Source organism: Ovis aries, chromosome 7 (genome assembly GCF_016772045.2).
Source record: "Ovis aries strain OAR_USU_Benz2616 breed Rambouillet chromosome 7, ARS-UI_Ramb_v3.0, whole genome shotgun sequence".
In the NCBI taxonomy this organism is placed as follows: Eukaryota; Metazoa; Chordata; class Mammalia; order Artiodactyla; family Bovidae; genus Ovis; species Ovis aries.
The window spans coordinates 98,417,294-98,443,243 of NC_056060.1; the positions used below are offsets into that span (position 1 = coordinate 98,417,294).

The window sequence follows — 25,950 nt, forward strand, 5'->3', positions numbered from 1 at the left end:
ACACTGCCCAAAGCAATCTAAAGAGTCAATATGCTCCCTATAAAAATTCCACTGGCGTTTGTCAGATATAGAACTAATCATCTTAAAATTTGGATGGTACTACAAAATATTCCAAAGCCAAAGCAATCTTGAGAAAGAACATCAAAACTGAAGACCAAAGCTACAGTAATCAAAACAGCATGATGTCTGCATAACAACAGACACACACAATAATTGAAAAGAATAGAGCCCAGAAATAAACCCATGTACACATGGTCAGTTAATTTACCAAGGAAGTCAAGAATGTACAGTGGAGAAAGGAGAGCCTCCTCAATAAACTGTGCTGGGAAACTAGTATGGCCACATGGAAAAGAATGAAACCAGATCACTATCTTACACACAAACAAAAGTTAGCTCTATAAGGACTGAAGACTCGAAATATAAGACGTGAAACCAAAGAATTCTTAAAAGGAAAACTTAGGTGGTAAGCTCTTTGACATAGATCTTGGAAATAACGTTTTGATCCTGACAACAAAAGCAAAAACAACAACAAAATAAACAAGTGAGATGACATCAAACTATAAAGCTTCTGCACAGGAAAGAAAATCAGCAATGAAATGAAAAAGCAACATACTGAATGGGAAAAATAACTGCAAATCATATATCAGATAAGGGGTTATACATCCAAAATGAATAAAGAACTCATAAAACTCAATAGCGAAAAATCTACATTGGTTTAAAAATGAACAAATACTGAACTGATATTTTTCTAAAGAAGATATACAAATGGCCAAAAGGTACATGAAATGATACAGAGAACAGACAGCAGTTACAAAGGGGTGGTAGGATGGGCTGGGGGTAGTGGAAAAACATTCAGGTTTGATTATAATTAAAAGCTAAAGTCACAGATACAAGTTTTACATAGGACATTTCCAATATATCCCTATACAGAAAATTGCAAAGGCTGGCAAATATTTATTTTATAGATATTAAGAACACAGATATTAATTCATGTTGCATATTTATACTTCTGGTTATTTTTATAACTAGTTACCATAAAACTGAATTATTTGGCAAAATTCTAGTTTATATTAACTATAATGTTAAGCCTCAGGATCATAATATTTGCATATTCATTTTCTGAAGAAAACAGTATTTGCTTACTGAATGTTTAAAAGATATAACTGTGTTTTACAATATTTAAACCATTATGATATCAGTATTTTGTTACAATTAAGTCAATCAGCATAAAACCACATGTCTCTTTAAAGTTATGAAAATCCACTTGTTTTTCTCTTGAATTAATGATGAAGTAAAAATAAAAGCTATTATAGAAGAATATTTAAGAACAAAAATACAGTATTATGACTCTTCTCAACAACCTAATACAAAGATCTACTTCTAGAAGGAGCCAGTAATACTGGTAGACAATTTTTCTGGGCTAATACATGACATACATCCAAAGATTCAGAAGACACAACAAATCCTAAATAATAGACCACATACATGCACAATGTTATTAAACCTCAAAACTATAGAAAAATGTAAAAGAGAACAATGAAAACCACTGAAATAATAATTCTGAGCTAAGAACTCTAGAAGCAGTTAAATTAGCATCCAAGAATGAGAGTAAAAAAATCAAAACATGTTCAGACTAGTAGTATGCCAAGGGCAGGGCAGCAGTAACAGTTACCCTGAGTGGTACTATAATGCCAATCAAAAATTTAAAAACAGCAATGAAAAACTGAATAAAACTGATCTGCTTTTAAAGAACTGCAGCATCAGTGATAGAATATTTCTGTTAGAACAGGCCATTCCCTCCACCCTATTTTTATACACTACTGGTTCATTCAGAGGACAATGAGAGAATTTCCAACAAATCTTCATTATGGAAATTCTGAAACTGTATTTTAGAAGAAAATGACAGAAGAAAATGTTTGAGATACAAGAAAAAAAGGTGAACAAAGAAATGCACATGCATAGATGAATCTAAGTAACACTGACTGCGTGAAATGGTGACAATGTCCACTTGAAGGGAGGTTTAAAAAAAAGAGATCCTCAAAAAAATTAAAAGTAGAACATCATATGACCCAGTAATTACATTCGTGGGTATTTATCTAAAGAAAACAAAGACACAAACTCAAAAGAGACTAAACCCCTATGTTGACTGCAGCATTGTTTACAATAACCGAGACACAGAAACAGCTCAGGTGCCCAGGAACACACTAAAATGAAAGAAGTGAGGCTGCTCAGTCATGTCTGACTCTTTGTGACCCCATGGACTGTACAGCCTACTAGGCTCCTCTGTCCATGGAATCTTCCAGGCAAGAATACTGGAGTGGGTTGCCATTTCCTTCTCCAGGAGATCTTCCCAACCCAGGGATTGAACCTGGGTCTCCCGCATTGCAGGCAGACGCGTTACCATCTGAGCCACCAGTGATTAAAGGATAAATGGATAAAGGATAAAGAAAATGTGGAAATGTGGTATCGATGTGTCTGCACGTAAATACACGCACATGTGTACATATACATATACACTAACACTGTTCAGCCAGTAAAAAGAATAAACTCTTGCCATTTGCAACAACATGGATGGACCCGGAGGGCATTATGCTAGGTGAGATATATCAGACACAGAGAGACAAAAACTATATCCCACTCATACATGCAATCAAGGAAAAAAGCTCAAAGATACAGAGAACAGACTAGGTTGCCAGTGGTGGGGGTGGGGGGACTGGGTAAAACGCGTAAAGGGAGTCAAACAGTGTAAACTTCCAGCTATAAAGAAAATAAGTCAAGGAGGTGTCATGGACAGCATGGTGACTACAGTTAGTAATACTGCATTGCATATCTGGAATTTTCTGAGAAAACAGGTCTTAAAAGTGCTCATCATAATAAAAAAAATTTTAAGTATGTGCAGTGATATTATGGTGATTATTTTACAATATTTACAAATATTGGATCAGTATGTTGTACACCTGAAACCAAGGTAAAGTTCCGTGTCAATTATATCTCAACTTAAAAAAAGAAAGAAAATCTGATAGGTAAGTGTGTTCTGAATTTGACTGGTCAGGACATCCAATGGACTTGGGAAGGAAAGAATTTTTTGACACTGGTTTTCTATGCACAAAGATGTGATTATGGTTTTAGACTCTAACTGTAACTGTTCACATTGAAGGGGGGGTCATGTTTGGGAATGCATGTAAGAAGTAAAGATTTTAAAATTTAAAAAAAAAACCCACTGGCAATTTTCACTAGTTTCTGAGAAAAAAATAAAGAAATACAGTATGTGTAGGCACGTGCATACACACCCCCCCCCACCCCCAGAGAATGAAAATGCGAGAGACCACTACTTAACAGAAAAAGGGGTAGGGGAAGGACAGTGACTGGAGCTCTAGGGCTCCACAGACTGTGATTAACTTCTGATGTTCAGTTAGGCATACAGGACAGGAGCACTAGAAAAAGAGAGCTGGCTCTTTTAAGTCAACAGGAGGAGGGAAAAATAAATCAGCTGAATGAATTATAACAAGCTGCCTAATTTCAACTTGGTTCTTATATTGCTAAGTAATTCTCTCCTTTATCTGTGTACTCTATCATATTTCTTAGTCACAATTCCCAACTTTTTCAGGTAGAGCTCCTCCTAAAATATCCCCATGCTACACATAATATTCTCTACCACTTTCCCGAGAAATGTGAAGCTCATCTAGCCTGATAGTAAAAATCGTGCTCCAACAATTGAACGCTTTGTTGTTTTATATTGACAGGATATCCTACAATGTGCTCAACTCTGTTTCATTCCACAACACCCTTCTCTGGGGACTTCCCTGGCAGTCCAGCGGTCAGAGTCCACGTTTCTAGAGCAGAGGCTCCAGGCTTGACCCTTGGTCAGGGAGTCCCTGCTCCCTAAGATCCCACATGCTGTGCAACATAGCCAAGAAACAGCAATACAACAAAATGAAATTAAATATCCTCCTCTCAACTCTGCTACCCCCTTTTAAGCTAAGGCTTAGCTTCTGATTCTAAACTACATATATCTATAGTCATAAAGGGTAGAAAGCTTAGTTTATATTTCCTTCCTATATTCTTGTTTCCAAAATGATATGGAAAACTGACTCAGGATAGGCATGAGCAGAGAAGGTCCCCCAAAGCAAAGACTAGCTATAACTAATTTTCTTTATATACCATTATGAGCAAGCAGATACAGAATAAATACTTAAAGTATTTTTTATATATTTAGTATAGCTTTCTTACATTTGTGAGGTTATAAAATTGTGACAATTTACTCTATGCTCCAGTCTGCGAGGCACTTACCTTTTTTAAGTTTCCGGACGGCCAACATACAATGACTAGGAGAAAGATCCCATATCCTCAAGGTCTTATCATCACTTACGGTAGCACAGATGGGCAGATAAGGATGTGTAGCCAAGCCCCACACCTCTCCTTCCATGTGTCCCTGTAAAGAAAACACAGTTAAGACCATTTCAACCTAAAGATACTTTTACTTAGAAGTAAAATAAAAAGTCAATAATATATGATAATGATAGGATAATGACTAATAGATAACTCTAGTAAAACTTCTCTCTCTTTGGAATATACCTTAAAAATATCTTTGTAACAACATTATCCTCAAAGTTACAATACATATCAAGTTTCTATGGAAAGTAGCTTCAAAGTCTTATAATGTGTATGGTGGTGGTTTAGTCGCTAAGTCCTGTCCGACTCTTGCAACCCCATGCACGGTAGCCTGCCAGGCTCCTCTGTCCATGGGATTCTCCAGGCAAGAATACTGGAGTGGGTTGCCATTTCCTGTTCCACGTAACATGCATCGGGTAGAGACAATAGGAGCTGGCTGCCCAGGAATGCTGGTGGCTGCCGTAGGGAAGAGACTTCCTGCATGACAGAGTCAATAGTACTGTAGACTGCTGCGCCAGTGAGACTGAGAGAAATTGTTTTTTAAAAATTAAGTCTCTGGAAATGGTTTCAAGGAGGTAAAACAAAGGAAGAAACATTTACCTAAGAAAGTCTGCTAAAATTCAGTAAGAACAGTGAGAGTCTGCTGTATCTGAACGGAGACGCACGCTTGTCCTCCTACTCAGTGACACGGACACCCCATACCAGACTGATGGAACCAAGAGCAAGGGCGCGCTCTCTCCCCAGCCTCAAGCTGGGTGCCTCCTCCCACACAGGGCAGGCGTCGCGTCCTCCACCTGCTCCCGGCTCCCTGTTACTCAGGCTAAACTCCCGGTGATCGCCACTGAGAGGTACGAGCTCCCCGCTCACTCCCGGTTCTGAGATGGAGGCTCTACCTCAGGTGCAGTGGCCGGTGAGAACACTGGGGCCTCAAAGGCAACCCAAGAAGGGCTGAGGAGACTGCTTCTCCACACGAGTGGGCACTCACATCTAAAGCAGAGGACACTCAGAAAAACAGAAGCATTCCATTGTTTTCACCCTCAACTCCAGAGCCCTGGATCAGAAATTTTTCCTGAAGGGAGAAGCAAGTCATAACACAGCATCCAGCTTCTTCTCACAGGAACTGACTTCATTTACTACACTGTGGAAAAGTTGAAGACTGAGGGTGCTCTGAAAAACAACGGAGGTTGTGATGAAAGGAACCTGGGAAACAACCAAGACTCCCTGGACATGGCTAAACTGAAGTCGAGGAGAAACAGGAAAATCTCAGAGATAGATGGGAAGAGACTGATTAAATTCAGAACAAATCTGGATGCTTCTTCCCAAAATCAGAAACAAGACAATGATGTTTACTCTCATTACTTTTGTTCGACATAGTACTGGCAGTTCCAGGCAGGATAATTAGGCAGGAAAAATAAATAACAGGCATCTATTTGGAGAGGGGGAAGTAAAACTATCTCTATTTGCAGATGACATAATCTTATACAGTATGCAAAAAATCCTAAAAAAGTTACCAAAAAAACTCTTAGAATATATGAAGTTACTTAAACAAAATACATACATGTATGTACACTGAAAACTAAAAAACATTGTTGAAAAAAGTTTAAAAAGATCTAAATAAATGGAGAGATCCATGTTCATGGATCAGAAGATTTAATACTGTTAAGAGGCGCTAGCAACCCACTCCAGTACTCTTGCCTGGAAAATCCCATGGATGGAGGAGCCTGGTGGGCTGCAGTCCATGGGGTCACTAAGAGTCAGACACGACTGAGCGACTTCACTTTCACTTTTCACTTTCATGCATTGGAGAAGGAAATGGCAACCCACTCCAGTGTTCTTGCCTGGAGAATCCCAGGGACGGGGGAGCCTGGTGGGCTGCCATCTATGGGGTCGCAGTGTTGGACACAACTGAAGCGACTTAGCAGCAGCAGCAGCAGCAGTCCACAAACTGATTCACAGCACACTGCCGCTACAAACACAGTTGAGTGTGGGTTTTCGGTACATATAGGAATGCACTTCTGTGGTGTACGTATATTCCCACACTTTAAATTACTATAGTTTTATATTACATTTATTTCTAGCATGGAAAGTTTCCCAAAAAGACTTTTTGACTACTTTTAAATAGTTTCTCTTCTAGATGATTAAAAAAAATCTTCCCAGCATTTGGGAAAAATGTCATTAGGATTTGGATCAGGCTCATACTGAATTATTTACTTATAAGTCTCTTATATCTTTAGTGAAATTGTATAGCTTTCTTAGTACAGGTCTTGCATTTTTTCAACCATCTTTATCTCTGGTTACTCTGCAGTTTTCTTTGTGAGTACCATTTTTGTGTCATTTGTTTTAGCTGGTCATTGCTAGATCAGCTAGACCATGTAGGAATACTACTGACCTTCACATGCTGATTCTGCATAAATGCCTACGGACTTAATTAGTTATAATAATTTTTCAGTTTATTCTCTTGTTCAAGGCATAAATTATAACATCTTACAATACTGGTATCCATCCAGGGTCATCCATTTGTTTCTAATACATATACCTTTTATGTTTTGTTTTACTGGATTGGCCCAGACCTCACACACAATGTTGGAAAATAATGGTGAGACCCGGTATCCTTGTCTTGTTTCTGATATTTAGGAGACAGTAGATATTTGAAATCTTTAATTCTATAATAAATATTAGAAAACAATAAGATGTCATTTATTACTTCTAAAAATCTTTTCTTGTAATTATGAAACCATCTATATTTTTGAACAAGCCCATATATGGATTCATCTGTAAAACTGTATCTGTGTAAATATTTTCCAGGAGATCATAGTTAAACACCATGACTCCAACACCTTTTTACTTTAAAGGAATATCATGTGACTGAAATTAAAGAGTAAGACATGAAGGTTTCACAGGTAATCTAACATGCAGTGTTCTGCTCTTTGCTTACAGATTCTCCTTGTTACATTAGGACAGTCTGCTAACCCTAAAGCACAGCGCTTTCATCTACACGTGCTCTTTGGTGACTTAACAGGAATGAAGTAAGGGTTGGAAGAAATCAGTCTGCATTAAGAAAGAAAACAATTCTATCTCAGGGTAAAAAACAAAACTCAAAGGGTGTTACTATACACAGTTGCATGAGGGCAATTTTCCATTAGTGTAGATCCTACCTCACCTGCTATGCCTTATAGGATCAAAACCCATAACATATATAGGAAATGTAAACTGAAAAATTAATATAGCATTCCTGATAGAAATGTTAAGGATTAGCTAATTCTGCTATTTCATTTTATATTTCTACCACACAAAGATTGTACTTCTGGATTTTCAAAATTATTAACATATTTTCACTCATAAATGTTTTCAGGAGTAAAATTTTGGCACACATTCAGTTTTTGCTTTTCTAAGTTAGAAACTTGAGAAAGAATGAACTAAAGAGTTTCATAGAAAAATAACTGCCTTAGGTTCAACAAATGTATTTCAAAGAAATAAAATATAAAATAAATGGGCTGGGTTAAATTAACTACAACTAGCTTTTCTTTCTACTGGTTTGTTTTGTAATAAATTACTGAAAATATTGGTAATTATTCCACATGATAATGTGCATATTATTTATTGATACTACTCATTTAGCTATGAGTGAGTAAGTGAGTGAGTGAAGTCGCTCAGTTGTGTCTGACTCTTTGCGACCCTGTGGACTGTAGCCCACCAGGCTCCTCTGTCCATGGGATTCTCCAGGCAAGAATACTGGAGTGGGTTGCCATTTCCTTCTCCAGGGGATTTTCCCGACCCAGGGATTGAACCCAGGTCTCCTGCATTGCAGGCAGACGCTTTAACCTCTGAGCCACCAGGGAAGCCCATTATTTAGCTATAATTAAATTTAATTTTTTTGCAAATATTAACAAGTATTTCCCTAAATAATTTAACAGTATTTTTCACCACTGTCAGCTTTTGGCTTTTATGTATTGAACTGACTGTATACAAAGGGGGAAAAAACACATTAATATTTAAAATTACCTGGACCAGAAGTGTTATTGGGCCACTTTTATCCACTTCTAGTATTTCACCATTCTTTGTGCCAACTAAGATATGACCATGTCCTAATGATATGGCACGTATAGATGGGTTATCTTCCAAGAGAAGACCTAAAATGTTAAATGGAGATGTTCTTCTAGGTATGAAGTTAATATAATACAAGGATGTATATCCTGCCAATGATGCTGTTTTGACAATGCAAATCATCTTACAAAGCTGCTTTCTCCTATATCTTAAATATTCTAATAAACGTATCATATTTTTCTCAATCATTCAATTTACTAATCTCAAAAGTGAGAACCACTTACATACTACAATCCCATTATTATATATTATCCCAGATCCCCTACTACCAGTCTGACAACTGTTTCTTTTCCTTCTATATTTGCTCCTCACCCACCTCCGGCCCCTCTTAGAGCATGTACAATATTCTGGTTCGTAATTTTAATTCAATTCGACTTAAGATTAATTCATTTATGTTTACTGGGCCCTAGGCAGGCTTCAGAGATGTACTGGTAGACGTGACAAAGCCGAGCGCCTGCCCTCACAGAGCATTCAATGAGGAAAACAGACCCTGTGTGAAGAACATACTGAAAAGGGAAAAACATGAACTGAGCCTTTCCTGAGGTGGGAGGGGGTGGGGGTGTAGGGAGTCCTCCTAGAAGAAACAGTGTTTGTGATTTGAATGATGAGTGTGTGCACACGTGCGCTGTCATCTCCGACTCTTCGCGACCCCGCGGGCTCCTGGGGACCACAGGCTCCTCTGTCCATGGGATTCCCCAGGCAAGAACACTGGAGTGGGTGGCCATTTCCTTCTCCAGGGGATCTTCCCGACCCAGGGATTGAACCCGTGTCTCTTGTGTCTCCTGCACTGGCAGGCACATTCTTTGCCACCGTGTCACCTGGGAAGCCCCCAAAATGGTATATGGTCAGGTAACTGGAGGAAGTGGGAGGGTGGGGAAAGGGGAACTGCTAGGACAAATGATAGCAGGTAGACAGGCCTGGAGGGCAGAGACAGAACGCCACAGTGCCTTGATGCAGGAAGGGTGAGAGAGGAGGGTCAACAAAACTCTATGGTAAACAAAAGGCCAAGTCTGAAAACAAATCCCTGACTGGCGGTAAATGTGACATTCACATGGCGACTTTCTTTGAAAAATTACAAATGTTAAAAACAACCGTCTTATATTTGTTTACATTTTACTATGTGTATCACTGAGAATAGATTTTGAAAGGACAGCCAAGATTCTGGGATCCAGATAAGTAGCTTCTCTTTTTAATACTGAATACTAAACACATGTTTAGTAAAGAAGGAAAACTGCACCCCATGTGCTCCACCTCAGGATTCACCATGTTAATGAGCAATTGATCTTTTTTCCTACAAATCTGCAAATCTCAAATCACCTTTAGATCCTGGGGCCAAAGCAGCTCTTTTTATAGCGTAGGTCTTGAGACATCTTTCAAAGGAGTCATCCCAAAGAGCGACTACCCCATCTTTCCCTCCAGTTACAAACCCCTATGAAAGTGAAAGGTTTAATTACGTTAATAAAAGTCTAAGTATTTTTAGAATAATCATCTTTCTTTATAATGAAAACTCTAGAGAAAACAAAATTTACAGCCAAAAATTATAGCATGTAAAAAACAAACATAGAATCCATTACATTTTTTAAACATCAACATGGAACCTGCAGAAATATTTACAGTGACACAAAACATTTTACTTTTAGACTAGGACTTTGAAAGCAGTTTCCAATCTGGAGCCATAACGTAGCTCTACCACCTTCACCTGGAGGCTTCATAATTCCATCCTTTAAAAAGAAGGGACAGTAATAATAGCCACCTCACAGGATATGGTGACAACATGTAAAACACGTAAACAATTTTCGACACATAGCAAATGATTAACAAATACTATTAATAAGTTAAAAAAATTTTAACAGCAGACATATTTTATTCTGGGTTCAGGAGTTTGAACCCAGACCTTATTTTAGGTCAGGAAGACTCCAGCTCACATATCATTATTGGGCAGCTCAGCTGAGTGGAAAGGCAGTGCTCTTGTACTTGTGGAAATGTTTTACATTCCATGGTCACACTATGTTTAATTCAGAATTTTTTTTTTTTTTTTTTGGTTTATAAAAGGCATTTATTTCTCCTGATCACTTGCTCAGTCCCCATCTCTTTGAGAGAGATAAGCTTCATCTAAATTATTTCATCTGATAGATGATTGTCATTTATAAATTTACTACTGCTTCTGTCTCTGGTATTTCTTTTAAAAAGGTGTATGGATTCATTATATATTCTAATGTATTGTCTATAGATTATAATATAAAGTCAAGCGTGTATCTGCTGATACTTTTTAAGTTACCTGTGTTTATACTTAGAAATGTCTTTTTTTTTTTTTAATTTTAGTTTTTATTTTTTAAATTTTAAGTGACTTACTTTTTCCAGTGCATGCATACTGAACACTGGTCCATCATGTGCTTTAACTGTCTTTACAAGAAAGATGTCTCGCCAGATACACACGTCTCCTGTGGACGTTCCAGAAAAAGCCATCTCCTCAGTCCATCCATATACTGCACACATCATGGTGTCACTTTTCCCCAGGGTGCCCACGTAGCCTTTTCTTCCAATCAATCCTCCCCCTGGTTCATAAAAAATATTATGAAAGTGCCACTTTCAAAACGTGTAAAATACAAAGCCATAAGATTTCTTCTCTGCTGTTTTTCTTATTTAAAGAGAAAGACACGTAACAGTGAGGGGAGTTAAAAAAAAAAAAATACAGGTCTCTCGATCGGTGACCTGGAAAACACCTTGCTTGGCTGAGGCAGCCATACCCACGGGCGCCTGAAGTCACAGCTTTTGGATAAACAAATATGTATGCTAAAAGTCAGTTCAAATCCATCTTTCGATTAATTTCTAAGAAAATTATATATTACAGAGTTGATACAAAAAGTCATAAAAAGCACAACAAACTCTTCTATGTCCATTATCAACTTAGACAAAATTACTACAACATATTTTACTACTTATTTATGCATCCTTAGGTAATAGATCTTTTTTCATGTTTAAAACTTTCCATAAATATCATCCTATATGTCTTCTTTTGAAGCCTACTCTTTTCACCAATGATTTGCGATGGAGTTTTACCCCAAGAAACCTCGTTTTCATAACTACACAGCATTCTATCACAGCATCTTATATCCCAGATAACATTTTCCTACCAATGAGGACAAATAAATCTGTTCCCAAGACTTGGCCACTGAAAACAATGCTGCTCTAAACATTCTTGCAAGGGCCTTTTCTATAAAATTGTAAGGGATTGTCTAGGATCGCTTAGGAGTGGTCATAGAATATCTGCAAAAAAATAGCACAGAGATGAGAGCTATCATCTCTGTCGCCAAACTGTCCTCTAAAGTTGATAGAACAATGTATAGTCCCATTAATGGTGAAAAGAGTTCCTGTGCCTTCTCACCTTTCAAGAATACTTGGTCCTTATTGGTCATTCATTGCCTATTGATATGTTTTGCCCATTTTCCAAATGAACTCATTATTCAATCATTTATTCAAGAAATATATATGGGCTTCCCTAATAGGTCAGTCAGTAAAGAATCTGCCTGCAGTGCAGGAGACCAAGGTTCGATCCCTGGGTCAGGAGGATCCCCTGGAGACGGAAATAGCAACTCACTCCAGTACTTTTGCCTGGAAAAGCCTATGGACAAAGGAGCCTGGTGGGCTACAATCCATGAGAATCCACAAGAATTGGACGTGACTTCACAACTAATCCACCACCACAATATATATATATAATGAATTCATTTGGAAAAATGGGCAGAACCTATCAATAGGTAATAAATGACCAATAGAAGCTCATTAATAATTAGAGAAATACAAATTTTGACCACCATAAAATTTAAGGGATATTTTACATCCCCCAGTCTTGCACAGGAGAAAGCCCAGGAACTCTTTTCACCATTATTGGATTCTACGTTGTCTCAGCTGCAGAGGACAGCTTGGCAACAGTAGCACAGTAAGCGCTGTAAGGATTTAACTTTTACTCTAAATGAGATGAAAAACATTTGGGTAGCGGAATGACAAGACGCTGTGTATCACTTATTACCAGGTTTGTTCAGATTTCTGTGTTAAGGATAATTTGAATAGTAGCAAGGATAAGAGTTAGGCTATATGGATCATCTGGGCAAATGATAACGGTGGTATGGGCCTGGTGGTAGCACAGAAAATGATGAAAAGCAATCATTTCAAATGTATTTGAAAGACTGTCTTTTCTTAACATAGCAGACAGAATTTCGAGCGCACTTGCAAGGGCAGTTAAAGTCAAGTGGTGAGGGGGAAAAAATAGATTACACTTCTCTCAAAAGAAGGCGAAGATAAAGAGCAAATTTAAAGTGTAAATAGGGGCTTCCCCGGTGGTCCAGTGGTTAAGACTCTGCACTCCCAAGCAGGCGGCCGGGGTACAATCCCTGGTCAGGGAGCTAGACCCCACAAGCTGCAACTAAGATCTGGTGCAGTCACATAAATTAAAAAACAAACAAACAAAAACAGGGTATGACGTGTAAGTAACTATTTGGACATGTTTTAGTAGGTAGATTAGAAGAGGAAACTGATTAGCAACTGGAGGGTAGAGCTGAAAGAGGGTTCCTGCTTTACTTATTTAAGATGGAGCAGTGGCACCACATGTGTCAAGAGCAGAGAGGGAACCTGAAGGCACGGGGGAGAAAGTGAAGGAGAGCTGGAGCGATGTCCCTGAATGGGTGAGAGACAGGTTCCAGCATGCAAGTGGAAGGGAACGGCTTTCACTAGAGCACACTTGTCCATTCAGGGCAGGGCCAGCAAACTATGGGCTGTAGGGCAAATCCTGCCACCACCTGCTTTTGAAGGAAAGAATAGGCGTGGTAGGGTAGGAGTTTTCTCTCTTGTCCTGTAAGTTCCTACATTGTATTCTTGATTTTTGTCTCTGGGTCTGAAAAGCCTAAAATATTTACTAATTTGGCCAGTTACGGTGTTTTCCACCTCTGCTTTAGATGATCATTATTAAGTTTCCGGACACACACAGCACAGAATGTCTGTACTGTACAAGCTCATGTCATTGCTGCATTTAAAAACTTCCAGTGGCTCCCGGCCCCACCAGCCATGGAAGACAGTTCAAGCTTCTTAGAGTAAACTTCTCTAAGACTGTGTCTGGGACAGGAGGTAAGAGGCCTTTTCAGTCTCGGTCCTAAGTCATCTTTAACTTTGTGTACATAAAGCTATGCATGTAGAAGATGGGCTGCTGCTGCTGCTAAGTCGCTGCAGTCGTGTCCGACTCTGTGCGACCCCATGGACGGCGGCCCACCAGGCTCCCCCGTCCCTGGGATTCTCCAGGCAAGAACACTGGAGTGGGTTGCCGTTTCCTTCTCCAATGCATCAAAGTGAAAAGTGAAAGGGAAGTCGCTCAGTTATGTCCGACTCTTAGCGACCCTGTGGACTGCAGCCCACCAGGCTCCTCCGTCCATGGGATTTTCCAGGCAAGAGTACTGGAGTGGGCTGCCATTGCCTTCTCCGGGAAGAAGATAGTCAGATGGCACTTATTCAGATTAACAGAGTGGCTACTTATTTCCCAGTCGACCAGTGAACTCTGAATCAGAGCCCTGAGAGTGGGAAGCACTGAGATGCACCCGAGCCTTCACATCGGCCTCTCCTGGTTCAGTCTCAGGTCTACTTCACGTCTAACCAAAATTAAGGACACATTCGACTGCAAGCCTCTTCATTTTAAATATATGCTTTCTTTAAGTCTCTTATATCCAACAAATTCATAGTTTAATTTTTTTCAATACTGCAATAATAAGCATTACTTGCCTTGCTGGGTATCTGCAATTCCAACTTACCAAGATATTCAGAAGTTTTGTCTAAACATATGGGAATGAAAAGTACAAATGTGAAAGTACTTTCCACTTTGCAAATGTGTTAATAGAACACAATGATACAGTGAATTTGTGATAAAGTCTTAAATTCAAATCTGAAAATCGACTCATGTTCAAAGTAGTTAACAACTGAAAGCTAATTCAACCTGAGAAATATCTTCACCAAGCCTATTCTTTCCTAACCTACGCTTCACTCCTCTCTATAACTTCACATTTTATCCGAAAAGTTTAAGTGTACTGAGACTCTGTCAAACTGCTGGAACTTATAAGTACACTATATAATCTGGAAAAGAGAGTTTCTAATTTTAAAACGGGAACTTCTACTGCCAGTAATTCACTAAATTATTAAGGTGATAAAACATTCTATTTCTATATCATTTTATAGCACATAAACAACTTTGAGAAAATTTTTCATTTTCAGTTAGGATTACAAAACATGTCTTTAACAGAAGAAGGAAGTCCAGACATCACTTGATTAATTTCATAAATTACATTTTTTTTCAAATATGAACACTATCAGTGCAGCCAATAAATGATGATAAAACATTTGTCTAAAATGTATCAAGAAAACTGTGGATTGTTTTTTAAAATGAACTTTTCATTTTGGATAATTTTAGATTTTCAAAGAAGATGCAAAGATAACACAAAGTGTCCTCATATACTTCTCACCCACCCAGTTTCCCATAACATTACCATCTTAATATACTGTAGACTACTTGTCAAAACTGAAAACCCAACATGTTTGATATGTTACTACTGACTGAATTCCAGACTTCAATACCACATTGCACTTAAGACGCTTTACTGTCTGAGCCACCAGGGAAGCCTCAAAAGTAACACTTACTTAAAATTTCAAAGGAAAAAAATAGAAGCACTTCCTTACCTGCTCTATGCCAAAACTTCATGTGTTTAATTCCAGCTGTAATTAATTTATCAGGCACGTATGGGTTCATTTTTACAACAAAAATCTTATCTTTACTTCCTCTGAAATAAATACAGAAACACTTTAACGCTAAAGATAAATTTCTCCTGTAATAACCTTCTGCCTAGTCCACACCCTATCTTGATCGCTCCATTACTAGATGCTTGGTCCCTTGGGCTGTGTAATCACGCTTCTGTACACTTGTCATTCTGCCATTACTGTAATTCATTAACTCTTCTCAACAGAATCTTAAAAGGAACAGTAAGAACTGAACTTATTTTGGATAGCATCTACTATAGTACTGTGCAAAGACAATGTCATTTGTGGCATACATGAGTTAAAGAAAAAAATTTTTAATAGTACTCAGTTATAGCTTAATATAATCTTTACAAAGTCCTCTTAAACTATCTTTTATCTGGGTACTGTTTATACACTGTGAGAAAAGCATTTATCTATATTTTTAAAATGCTTTATGTATCTTTTTAGGGAACTCAAGTTAAAAAATAGTCTCTGACCCTGCTGACTATTTCCTCCTTTAAAGCAATTGTTAATATTTTTACTATTACAGAAATAATAATTCTCACTGTAGAAATTTAGGAAATGAAAACTACAACAGAAAATACTCTATAGCTTCTTTGTAATATGTGTATATGTATCTCCTTTCACTCAAATACATGAGCATTTTATCATGTTTTCAAATGACTACAGAATAGCTTATCTTACAGTGAAATTCATTGTAAGAATTCAGATAATAGCTACTTCCAATATGATATTATAGTTACATTAATAAGTGTGTTCACAAAGGATAAACCTACAAATGAATTCTGAAATCATCTTTTTACCACAATTACACTATTTATTCAATGGTAATAAAGGCAGCAGCAATTAAAATGTTACATGTTTACTTGATTTCAAAACTGTTATAATTAAAAAAATTTAAGTCCAAAGGAATTTCAGTCTTTTGCCAATGTGATAATCAAGTTTCCTTCCCTACCTTGCTACTGAAAGTTTCTCTCCTTTCTTCCAGTCCCACAGCACAACAGTGTGGCTATCATCTATTCCAACTGAAGCCAAACGTTTCCCATCAGCTTTGAAAATTAATCAGAGAAACAAACTGACCATTAACATTCAGAAGATAAAAAAACAGTACGCATTCTGTCACCACAGTGCCATATTTAAAATTTTACAAAATAATGTTAAATAGTAGGCATGCATATTGCTGGGCTTTCCTGGTGGTTCAGTAGTGAAGAATCCACCTGTCAATGCAGGAGACTTGGGCTTAATCCCTAGGCTGCGAAGAGCCCCTGGAGGAAGAAATGGCAACCTCCTCCAACATTCTTGCCTGGGAAATCCCGTGGACAGAGGAGACTGGTGGGCTGCAGTCCACGGGGTCACAGAAGAGTTGGTCATGACTTAGCGACTAAACAGCAACAATGCACACAGCTCTGAAAAAAGCAGAATTCATAACGGGGAGGATAGGTTCTCACTGCACTTACCTGCTTTTTCTCTGACCTCATTGACCTCATCTATCTATCAGCCTGGGATAGGGGAAAGGAGGAAGATAAGCAAAGCGGAAGAAAGATATTTGAGAGATGAGAAGGGAAGAGAAAACTAAGAAGGAAGGAAGAAGCGATACACACCACTGAAATTCACCAGAGGAACTCTACTGCGATAAAAGAAGTCATAGGGATTATAAAAAGTTAGTCAAGTAAAAAAGATACAGGTTACAACTTCTCACATAGCTCAGTCAGTTAAGAATCTGGCTGTGATACAGGAGACCCGGGTTTGATCTCTGGGTTGGGAAGATCCCCCGGAGAAAGAAATGGCAACCCACTCCAGTATTCTTGCCAGGCGAATCCCATGGACAGAGGAGCCTGGCAGGCTGCAGTCCACGGGGTTGCGAGAGTCAGACACGACTAAGTGACTAAACCACCACCACAACTACATAATGCCACTAATATGATTGTTGTGAAAAAAAAAAAAAAAAAGACTGTAGTGAAGATCAGTTATTTTAGATGTCACTGTGAAAGGGCTGCACTGAATATGCCGGCAAATTTGGGAAACTCAGCAGTGGCCACAGGACTGGAAAAGGTCGGTTTTCATTCCAATCCCAAAGAAAGGCAATATCAAAGAATGTTCAAACTACCGCACAATTGCACTCATCCCACATGCTAGTAAAGTAATGCTCAAAATTCTGCAAGCCAGGCTTCATCAGTACATGAACTGTGAACTTCCTGATGTTCAAGCTGGTTTTACAAAAGGCAGAGGAACCAGAGATCAAATTGCCAACATCCGCTGGATCATGGAAAAAGCAAGAGAGTTCCAGAAAAACATCTATTTCTGCTTTATTGACTATGCCAAAGCCTTTGACTGTGCGGATCACAATAAACTGTGGAAAATTCTGAGAGAGATGGGAATACCAGACCACCTGACCTGCCTCTTGAGAAACCTGTATGCAGGTCAGGAAGCAACACTTAGCGTTCCAAATAGGAAAAGGAGTACATCAAGGCTGTAAATTGTCACCCTGCTTGAAAGTGAAAGTGAAGTCGCTCAGTCGTGTCTGACTCTTTGTGACCCCATGGACTATATCTTACCAGGCTCCTCTGTCCATGGGATTTTTCAGGCAAGAGTACTGGAGTGGGTTGCCATTTCCTTCTCCAGGGGCTCTTCCCAACACAGGGATTGAACCCGGGTCTCCGGCACTGCAGGCAGATGCTTTACCCTCTGAGCCACCAGGGAAGCCTGCTTATTTAACTTATATGCAGAGTACATCATGAGAAACGCTGGACTGGAAGAAACACGAGCTGGAATCAAGATTGCCAGGAGAAATATCAATAACCTCAGATATGCAGATGACACCACCCTTATGGCAGAAAGTGAAGAGGAACTAAAAAGCCTCTTGATGAAAGTGAAAGTGGAGAATGAAAAAGGTGGCTTAAAGCTCAACATTCAGAAAACGAAGATCATGGCATCCGGTCCCATCACTTCATGGGAAATAGATAGGGAAACAGTGGAAACAGTGTCAGACTTTATTTTTTTGGGCTCCAAAATCACTGCAGATGGTGATTGCAGCCATGAAATTAAAAGACGCTTACTTTTTGGAAGAAAAGTTATGACCAACCTAGATAACATATTCAAAAGCAGAGACATTACTTTGCCGACTAAGGTCCGTCTAGTCAAGGCTATGGCTTTTCCAGTAGTCATGTATGGATGTGAGAGTTGGACTGTGAAGGCGGCTGAGCGCTGAAGAATTGATGCTTTTGAACTGCGGTGTTGGAGAAGACTCTTGAGAGTCCCTTGGACTGCAAGGAGATCCAACCAGTCCATATTGAAGGAGATCAGCCCTGGGTGTTCTTTGGAAGGAATGATGCTGAAGCTGAAACTCCAGTACTTTGGCCACCTCATGCGAAGAGTTGACTCATTGGAAAAGACTTTGATGCTAGGAGGGATTGGGGGCAGGAGGAGAAGGGGACGACAGAGGGTGAGATGGCTGGATGGCATCACTGACTCGATGGACGTGAGTCTGAGTGAACTCCGGGAGTTGGTGATGGACAGGGAGGCCTGGCATGCTGCGATTCATGGGGTTGCAAAGAGTTGGACACGACTGAGTGACTGAACTGAACTGTCAAGTAATAAGTAATGGATATTAGACAAGTGATTGAGCTAAGTCAGCCACACTGGCAGGTGTGCATGTGTTTAGAAGTTGGAAAGATTCAATCTGTAACAAAATGTTTGCCACTCTGCCATACTTTCTGCAAACCTTAATTGGTTTGTTATCCCTAACAGCTGTTATTTTTCTCACTGACTCAGCTATCATTCCGCTTCCTAACTTTTGGCAGATATGTGTACATGTAAATACATCCCCTCCCAAACTCTACATGAATAATTCACCATCTCTCCAGACAGAGCAGCAGAAAGCACAAATTTACTGTTTCTTCATGTAAAATTCTCTATTAAAGGTATTTCACCCTCTTTCCCTACTGGCGTGCTGCAGTCCATGCAGTTGCAAAGGGTTGGACACGACTCACGGACTGAACTGGCCCCTCTTTCCAATCAACACCCTCGCCTTCACTGTAGATCTAGGTGTAGTTGTTAAACTTTTATATGTGTAGCAAAGACTTAACTTTGAGATCTAAACTTATTCTCGTAAGACAGATTAGAACTGTCACTTCAAAGAAATGTTATAAAACAAGTATTTTAGTTTTCATCTCTTTCTTTCTTAGCTTTCACCCTGGTGGTAGTGGTGGTTTAGTCACTAAGTCCTGTCTGACTCTTGCAAGGCGATGGACTGTAGCCTACCAGGCTCCTCTGTCCATGGGATTCTCCAGGCAAGAATACTGGAGTGGGTTGCCATTCCCTTCTCCAGGGGGATCTTCCCGACCCAGGAATCAAACCTGGGTCTCCTGCATTGCAGGCAGACTCTTAACTGACTGAGCTATGAGGGAAGCCCTGTTTCCCCTCTAAACATCTTCAAAGTTTACTCTGACTGCAAAACGGTAAGGCAGATCAGGGTTTGCCCAAGTGGGACACATATACCACTAGCGGTATCTGAGACATCTCCAGAGGTTAGACAAACATCTTTTATTTAAATAAAAACATCTTTATAATAATGGGTATTAAAATTACACTCATTAAATTATAATTATAAACCAGCTGGTAAACCCACACTTTCATAGTCTTGATAGGCTAGGACCACAGTATACACGCTTGATAATTGGTCTTTTTTAAAAAAATGCCAATCAAATAACTTTATTCCCTTATTTAAAGCTCCAGTGAGGTGCTGAGCCAAGTGGGAGACAGACTTTCGTAAGGGCTACAGGAACCAAGAGACTGCACCATGGCAGGGAAGCCCATTCTTCACTATTTCAATGGACGCGGCAGAATGGAGTGCATTCGGTGGCTCCTGGCTGCGGCTGGAGTGGAGTTTGAAGAGGAATTTATAGAAAAACCAGAAGACTTGGATAAGTTAAAAAATGATGGGAGTTTGATGTTCCAGCAAGTGCCAATGGTTGAAATTGATGGGATGAAGCTGGTGCAGACCAGAGCCATTCTCAACTACATTGCCACCAAATACAACCTCTACGGGAAAGACATGAAGGAGAGAGCCCTGATTGATATGTATTCAGAGGGTGTGGCAGATTTGGGTGAAATGATCATGCATTTGCCACTGTGCCCACCTGCTGAAAAAGACGCCAAGCTGACCCTAATCCGAGAAAAGACAACAAACCGTTATCTCCCTGCATTTGAAAATGTGCTGAAGAGCCATGGACAAGACTACCTGGTGGGCAACAAGCTGAGCAGGGCTGACATCCACCTGGTTGAACTTCTCTACTATGTGGAAGAGCTGGACCCTAGCCTTTTGGCCAACTTCCCTCTGCTGAAGGCCCTAAAAGCCAGAGTCAGCAATCTCCCGGCGGTGAAGAAGTTTCTGCAGCCCGGCAGCCAGAGGAAGCCTCCCACGGACGAGAAAAAAATAGAAGAAGCCAGGAACGCTTTCAAGTTTTAATAAAGCTGGCGGCTGGCGGGGCTGTCTGGGACAAATTTGAAATTTTCTAACAATGAAACAATAAAGCTCCTGTGAGCAGAAAAAAAAAAAAAAAAGCTCCAGTGACCTCTCATACATTTAGAATGAAATTCACATCCTAGGTCCTTTACAATGTGATCCATCTGCCTTCTTGACAGTCTCTCATGAAAGTCATTTTTAAGTGACAAGTTTAGGCAACACTGATTAAGACAAAAATACTGTATACTGCCTTTGAATTTTGATCATTCTTATTGAGACAGAAATTCCCTTACCTGAGAAATCAACAGCACAGACACCATACTGGTGGTAGCCCTTTAATATCGACAATGGTTTAATGGTTTCCGTGTCCCATATGTGAATTGAGGGATCCCTACCTACCTAAAATAGAAAGAATGATAAAAGTCATTTTATGCAAGTAAACCATTTATTTTCATACCTACAAAAGGAAATAAAACAAGATATTTTGTAACTTTTGTCATATTTACTATAGATATCAAGTAAAAACATAAAGATTATGTGATCAACATTTTTCCCATATGGTTGTTAAAAAGCTAATGAGACTAGGCTCAGTGTTTATAGGAATGTTCTAGAACTATATAGCTCCTAAACCATATCCCCTACTTCATCAGTAGAGATAATGCTTCCTGAGCACCTACTATTGGCAGTGTTAGCAACCTAGTGTATGCCAGTGTGCACTAAGACAACTAGATAAGTTTTGCAAACTCATTGGGAAAATGAGATCTTTTCTGCTAAAATAAAACCATCTGGTAATATGTGCTTAATGAGGATGAAAGGCTGTAGAGAAAATCTTCATGGAAATTATGTTACTTGTCCTGGGCCTTCAAAAAGTGTAGGTCTTGGACAAAAGGAGAAGGAAGCAAGCACATTCCAGACTAAGATAACGGTACCAACAAAGATGCAGACAGGTTAAAGCACCAAGCAGGTTAACAGGACTTAAATTTTAATTATTCCTTTGGACTGAAGTAATCACTTTCTCTATACAGATTAAGATATATTACATAATAACTTTTTCTATAAAGGCAACTCCTGAAATAATAGGGCTGTCAGTTATCATTGATTTTGAGGTTCGTTTTCTATAAATATATAACAAAAAACAATACTGTGACCAGTCAACATTTCACTAGGCTATTAAATGCTTTCCTCTGGCCTGACATTTCTCTACAGATCTACTGTCTTCCATATAAGCTGGAATCCTAAACCACCATTTTGAGTGACCTCTGGTTTAGGTTCCTCTCAGGGGATATGAACTGCTACTGTTAATGGCACAGGTTGCCATTCCCTTCTCAGGGGAGTCTTCCCAACCCAGGGATCAAACCCAGGTCTCCTGCACTGCAGGCAGGTTCTTTACCATCTGAACCACCAGGGAAACCTGGTCTTTTTGTCAGAGTCCCAGCTAGAAGTCTAGGATAGGAAGAGGTAAGGTATTCCTCCGCTACACTGGTTATCCAGGGATCTCCTGTGGGCATCCTGACTTTTAATTTAATTTGGCCCAGATTCCCTAAAATGCCAGAATCATGTAGTAAATGACCAGTTTTTGCAGTTTTATTCCAGCAGTATCAGAATAATGTCCAAACTCCTTCCTACAGCACTGCAGGTGATCCTTGCTACACACAACAGGCACATAACTGTGTGTTAAGAGGAACCTTGATATAAACTAACAGTGAAGATAAATGGTGCCCCTGAGGGCCCCGCTAACCCATTTAATTAGTTCTTCCACTAAAGTCCACCAAGAACTCTTTTATTTCAGTTTTTTTTCTTTTTGCTCCACTGTTGTACAACATAACAGAAAACCTTCCCCAAGCTGCCTTCTGTCAGGTAAGCTATTAAATTCAGATGGCATCATCTCTGTGAGGGGTTCCCATTCCATTAGGCATGATTAATCAGTCCTTTATTATATCTCAAAAGGGCTTTATACACACCTCTACCCTAGTGGTTCTCAGCAAGGGGTGGCTTTTGCCTTCCAAACGCTGTCTAGAGATGTTTTTGTTTGTCACAAGTGAGGGGCAGTGTAATTGGCATCTACTGTGCAGAGGCCAGAGATGCTGCTAACACTGTCAACGCACAGGATTCCACTGTGCACAAAAATCCAGTTATGTTTACAACTAAAAAGTATCTGGCCCCAAATGTCAACAGTGCCGAGGTAAGGAGCCCCGATCTATACTTCTGACCTTGCATCACAATTTTCTTGCACGTTTGCCTTCCCTCACAGAGTATGAATGTCTTACCACGGCAGAAGATGTTCTATTTTTATTTCCAGAGATTTTCCTGGCACGCAGCACGTGCTCTATGGGTGTTTTTGAATGAATGGAAGAAAAGGGGAAGAAAAGGAGGTCGGGAAGGGAAGGGGAGAAATAAACATTGAGGGAAGATGCAAACCCAGGGAGGGGAGATGGGAGAGAGAGAGAGTTTTCTCACTTTTCAAGGAGCTACCTGGGATGATGCAAGCTGCCTGCCCCTACCCTCAATATATCCCCGAAGGTATCCTTAACCCAGCGTTCAAAGCCAGACAGACTAAGGATGTTGGGTTTTTACCACGTATTAGCTGAGACATTGGAGAAGGAAATGGCAACCCACTCTAGTGTTCTTGCCTGGAGAATCTCAGGGACAGGGGAGCCTGGTGGGCTGCCGTCTATGGGGTCGCACAGAGTCAGACACGGCTGAAGCGACTTAGCAGCAGCAGCAGCAGCAGCAGCAGCAGCAGCAGCAGCAGCAGCAGCAGCAGCAGCAGCAGCTGAGAGATCTTTGAGAAAATCACGTATTTTCCTTAAACCTAAATTCCTCATTTATAAGCTGGGGGAAAATGGTTTCACTCTCATATAGGTGAGGTTGAGAATAAAGCAAATATACATTAAGAAATTAGTAACGTGCTTACGCAGAGTAAAGTGCTTAAACACAGTGAGAATTTATAGGTATACCCCTTCCTTTCCTTCTCTAAGAATAAACATATAAAGAGGTATATCAGCTATGACTTTTCTGTGTTTTCTACCTTGGTAAACCTGAACATGTTACTATCATGATAGAAAAATAAAAACACAGTCATCCTATTTGTTACAGAACATTTCTTAGATAATTTATTTTAGATAATTAAAAAACCAGACTTCTTAACTTAATGTTTTTTATAACGTTTACTCACAGATTAAAAAAAAATATTATTCTGACAGAAAGAAGTGAAGTCAGAGCTCACAGTTCAAAATTCAAATTAGAATAATAAGTAAAACAATAAAACTCTAAGGAAAACTATAATAAAGAATTTTCATTTGTAATATGAAAATAAAATCCCATTCCAAAGAATTCATTTCCAAGAATACCAAAGGAAAAAAATGGACTAATCTAATTTTAAACCCAAACAAAGGTCTAACCTGTCTAGCCTGTTATCACACAGTCTTTCAAAGGACCTACCTGGCCTGTTGCCACGTAGTCTTTCAAAGGATGAACAGCCAGGCAGAGAATGTCATCATCGTGACCCAGGTAAAAGCGCTGGGTGTTCTGCTGTCGATTATAAATGACACCCACTGCTGCCACATGGTACACAATTTCACCGATTTGGGTATAAAACAGATTACTTCGACAGTCATAACCTCTGTAACTAAATATAGAAAATACATCATATAACATTAACTTTGGTCTTTCACTGGTAAATACAGACTATACAGAGGATGTTCAATTTCCAGTTTTACAAGATATTGAATAATTAAAAAAACACAAATATTTCAGATCCCAAAACTTTTGTGAACTGCTCTGATTAGACAGCTAAATCCAAGCTACAATACTCAGTGAAATAAAGTACAGAAAAGTGTATACTGTACATTACTATTTGCATAAATATAAATACTAAATTTAAATATTATAAAGCAAAAAGTTGTTTTTACAAGTGAAAGGGTATGGAAAAGAACGTACATTTGTAGTCACTTGTATTATACATAAATATTTCTGAGATTAAGTAAAAGTAATTCCCTTTGGGTAAGGCAGAATGACAGCTAGGAAGGCAGAGGTAGGGAGAAGATCTTCAGAGTGTGTCCTTTCATACACATTGTTGAACCATGAAAATATTAGATGCATATATATAAACAAAAATAAGTTTAAACTACAATTTAAAAATAATATATATGTCCAGAAGAAAGTAGCCAGGTCCTCTAAAAATGACCAATATAATTCTATTTATAGGAACTTCAAGAAACCCAATTCATAAAACCTAAGTGCAGAGAAATACTGCCCATTTTAGTCATTTGCAGTAGCACGGATGGACCTAGAGACTGCCACACTAAGTGAAGCAAGTCAGAGAGAGAGACAAATATCACACACTATCACTTATATGAGGAATCTTAAAACATGGTACAAATGCACTTACTTACAAAACAGAATAGAGTCACAGATATGAAAACAAACTTGTGCTACGGGACGGGGGGAATTGAGGGGAGGGATAAATTGAGAGATGGGGAGTGACATACACACAATACTTTACGTAAAACAGAAAACTAATGAGGACACACCACATAACACAGGGGGCACCAGCCAATACTCTATCATGGTATAGGGGAAAGGAGTCTAAAAAGGAGCAGATACATGTATACGTACAACTGAGTCAGTTTTCTGCACACCTGAAACTACCACACTGTGAATAAACCACACTCCAAAGAAAACAAACAAAAACCCCCAAATGCTTCCACTGGAGGTAAAAGAGCTTTTACTCAATAAATCTGTTTTCAAATTCTCAAAAACATTATAAGCCAGGTAAGATGATTACTAGGTGAAGGGAAGGAAAGAGCTGGATTGAAGATTCTGGTGTCCCAGGATGAAATGTGAACCCTGGATTGCCAGATGTTCTAAGAGAATTCAGAAGCAGTATTTTATTGAAATTAAGACATGAAAGCCAAATTGCTTAGGCTAAAACAAGCCACAATATCATTCCAAATTAGACATATTTAGCGGAGTGGAGAAGGCAATGGCACCCCACCCCAGTACTCTTGCCTGGAAAATCCCATGGACTGGGGAGCCTGCTGGCTGCACTCCATGGGGTCACTAAGAGTCAGACACGACTGAGTGACTTCACTTTCACTCTTCACTTTCATGCATTGGAGAAGGAAATGGCAACCCACTCCAGTGTTCTTGCCTGGAGAATCCCAGGGACGAGGGAGTTTGGTGGGCAGCCATCTATG

General features: G+C 39.3%; 2 protein-coding genes across 6 annotated transcripts in view; one reads left to right on the forward strand and one right to left on the reverse strand.

Moving 5' to 3' along the window:
- Nucleotides 1–25,950, reverse strand: part of EML5 (EMAP like 5) — a 155,442-nt gene that overhangs the window by 57,299 nt on the left and 72,193 nt on the right. For 3 of the 5 annotated variants that reach the window (XM_042252835.2, XM_042252834.2, XM_027972102.3), the window contains exons 14-21: nt 24,194–24,380; nt 21,046–21,151; nt 16,244–16,337; nt 15,211–15,311; nt 10,849–11,051; nt 9,814–9,925; nt 8,395–8,522; nt 4,291–4,432 (exon numbers count right to left, since the gene is read on the reverse strand). In XM_042252835.2, the coding sequence (XP_042108769.1) occupies nt 4,291–4,432; nt 8,395–8,522; nt 9,814–9,925; nt 10,849–11,051; nt 15,211–15,311; nt 16,244–16,337; nt 21,046–21,151; nt 24,194–24,380 (1,073 nt within the window). Of the gene's footprint in view, nt 1–4,290; nt 4,433–8,394; nt 8,523–9,813; nt 9,926–10,848; nt 11,052–15,210; nt 15,312–16,243; nt 16,338–21,045; nt 21,152–24,189; nt 24,381–25,950 lie in introns of all 5 variants that reach the window. The other 2 variants (XM_060418474.1, XM_060418475.1) reach the window with 1 other exon arrangement.
- Nucleotides 20,026–20,850, forward strand: LOC114108595 (glutathione S-transferase A1-like). The gene has a single exon (XM_042252844.1). It carries the CDS (start codon nt 20,087–20,089, stop codon nt 20,753–20,755), a length of 669 nt encoding a protein of 222 aa, XP_042108778.1. The 5' UTR covers nt 20,026–20,086; the 3' UTR covers nt 20,756–20,850.

Bases quoted from the DNA above. Each gene is read 5' to 3' on its own strand.
- LOC114108595 (XM_042252844.1), top strand. From the start codon at position 20,087: ATGGCAGGGAAGCCCATTCTTCACTATTTCAATGGACGCGGCAGAATG.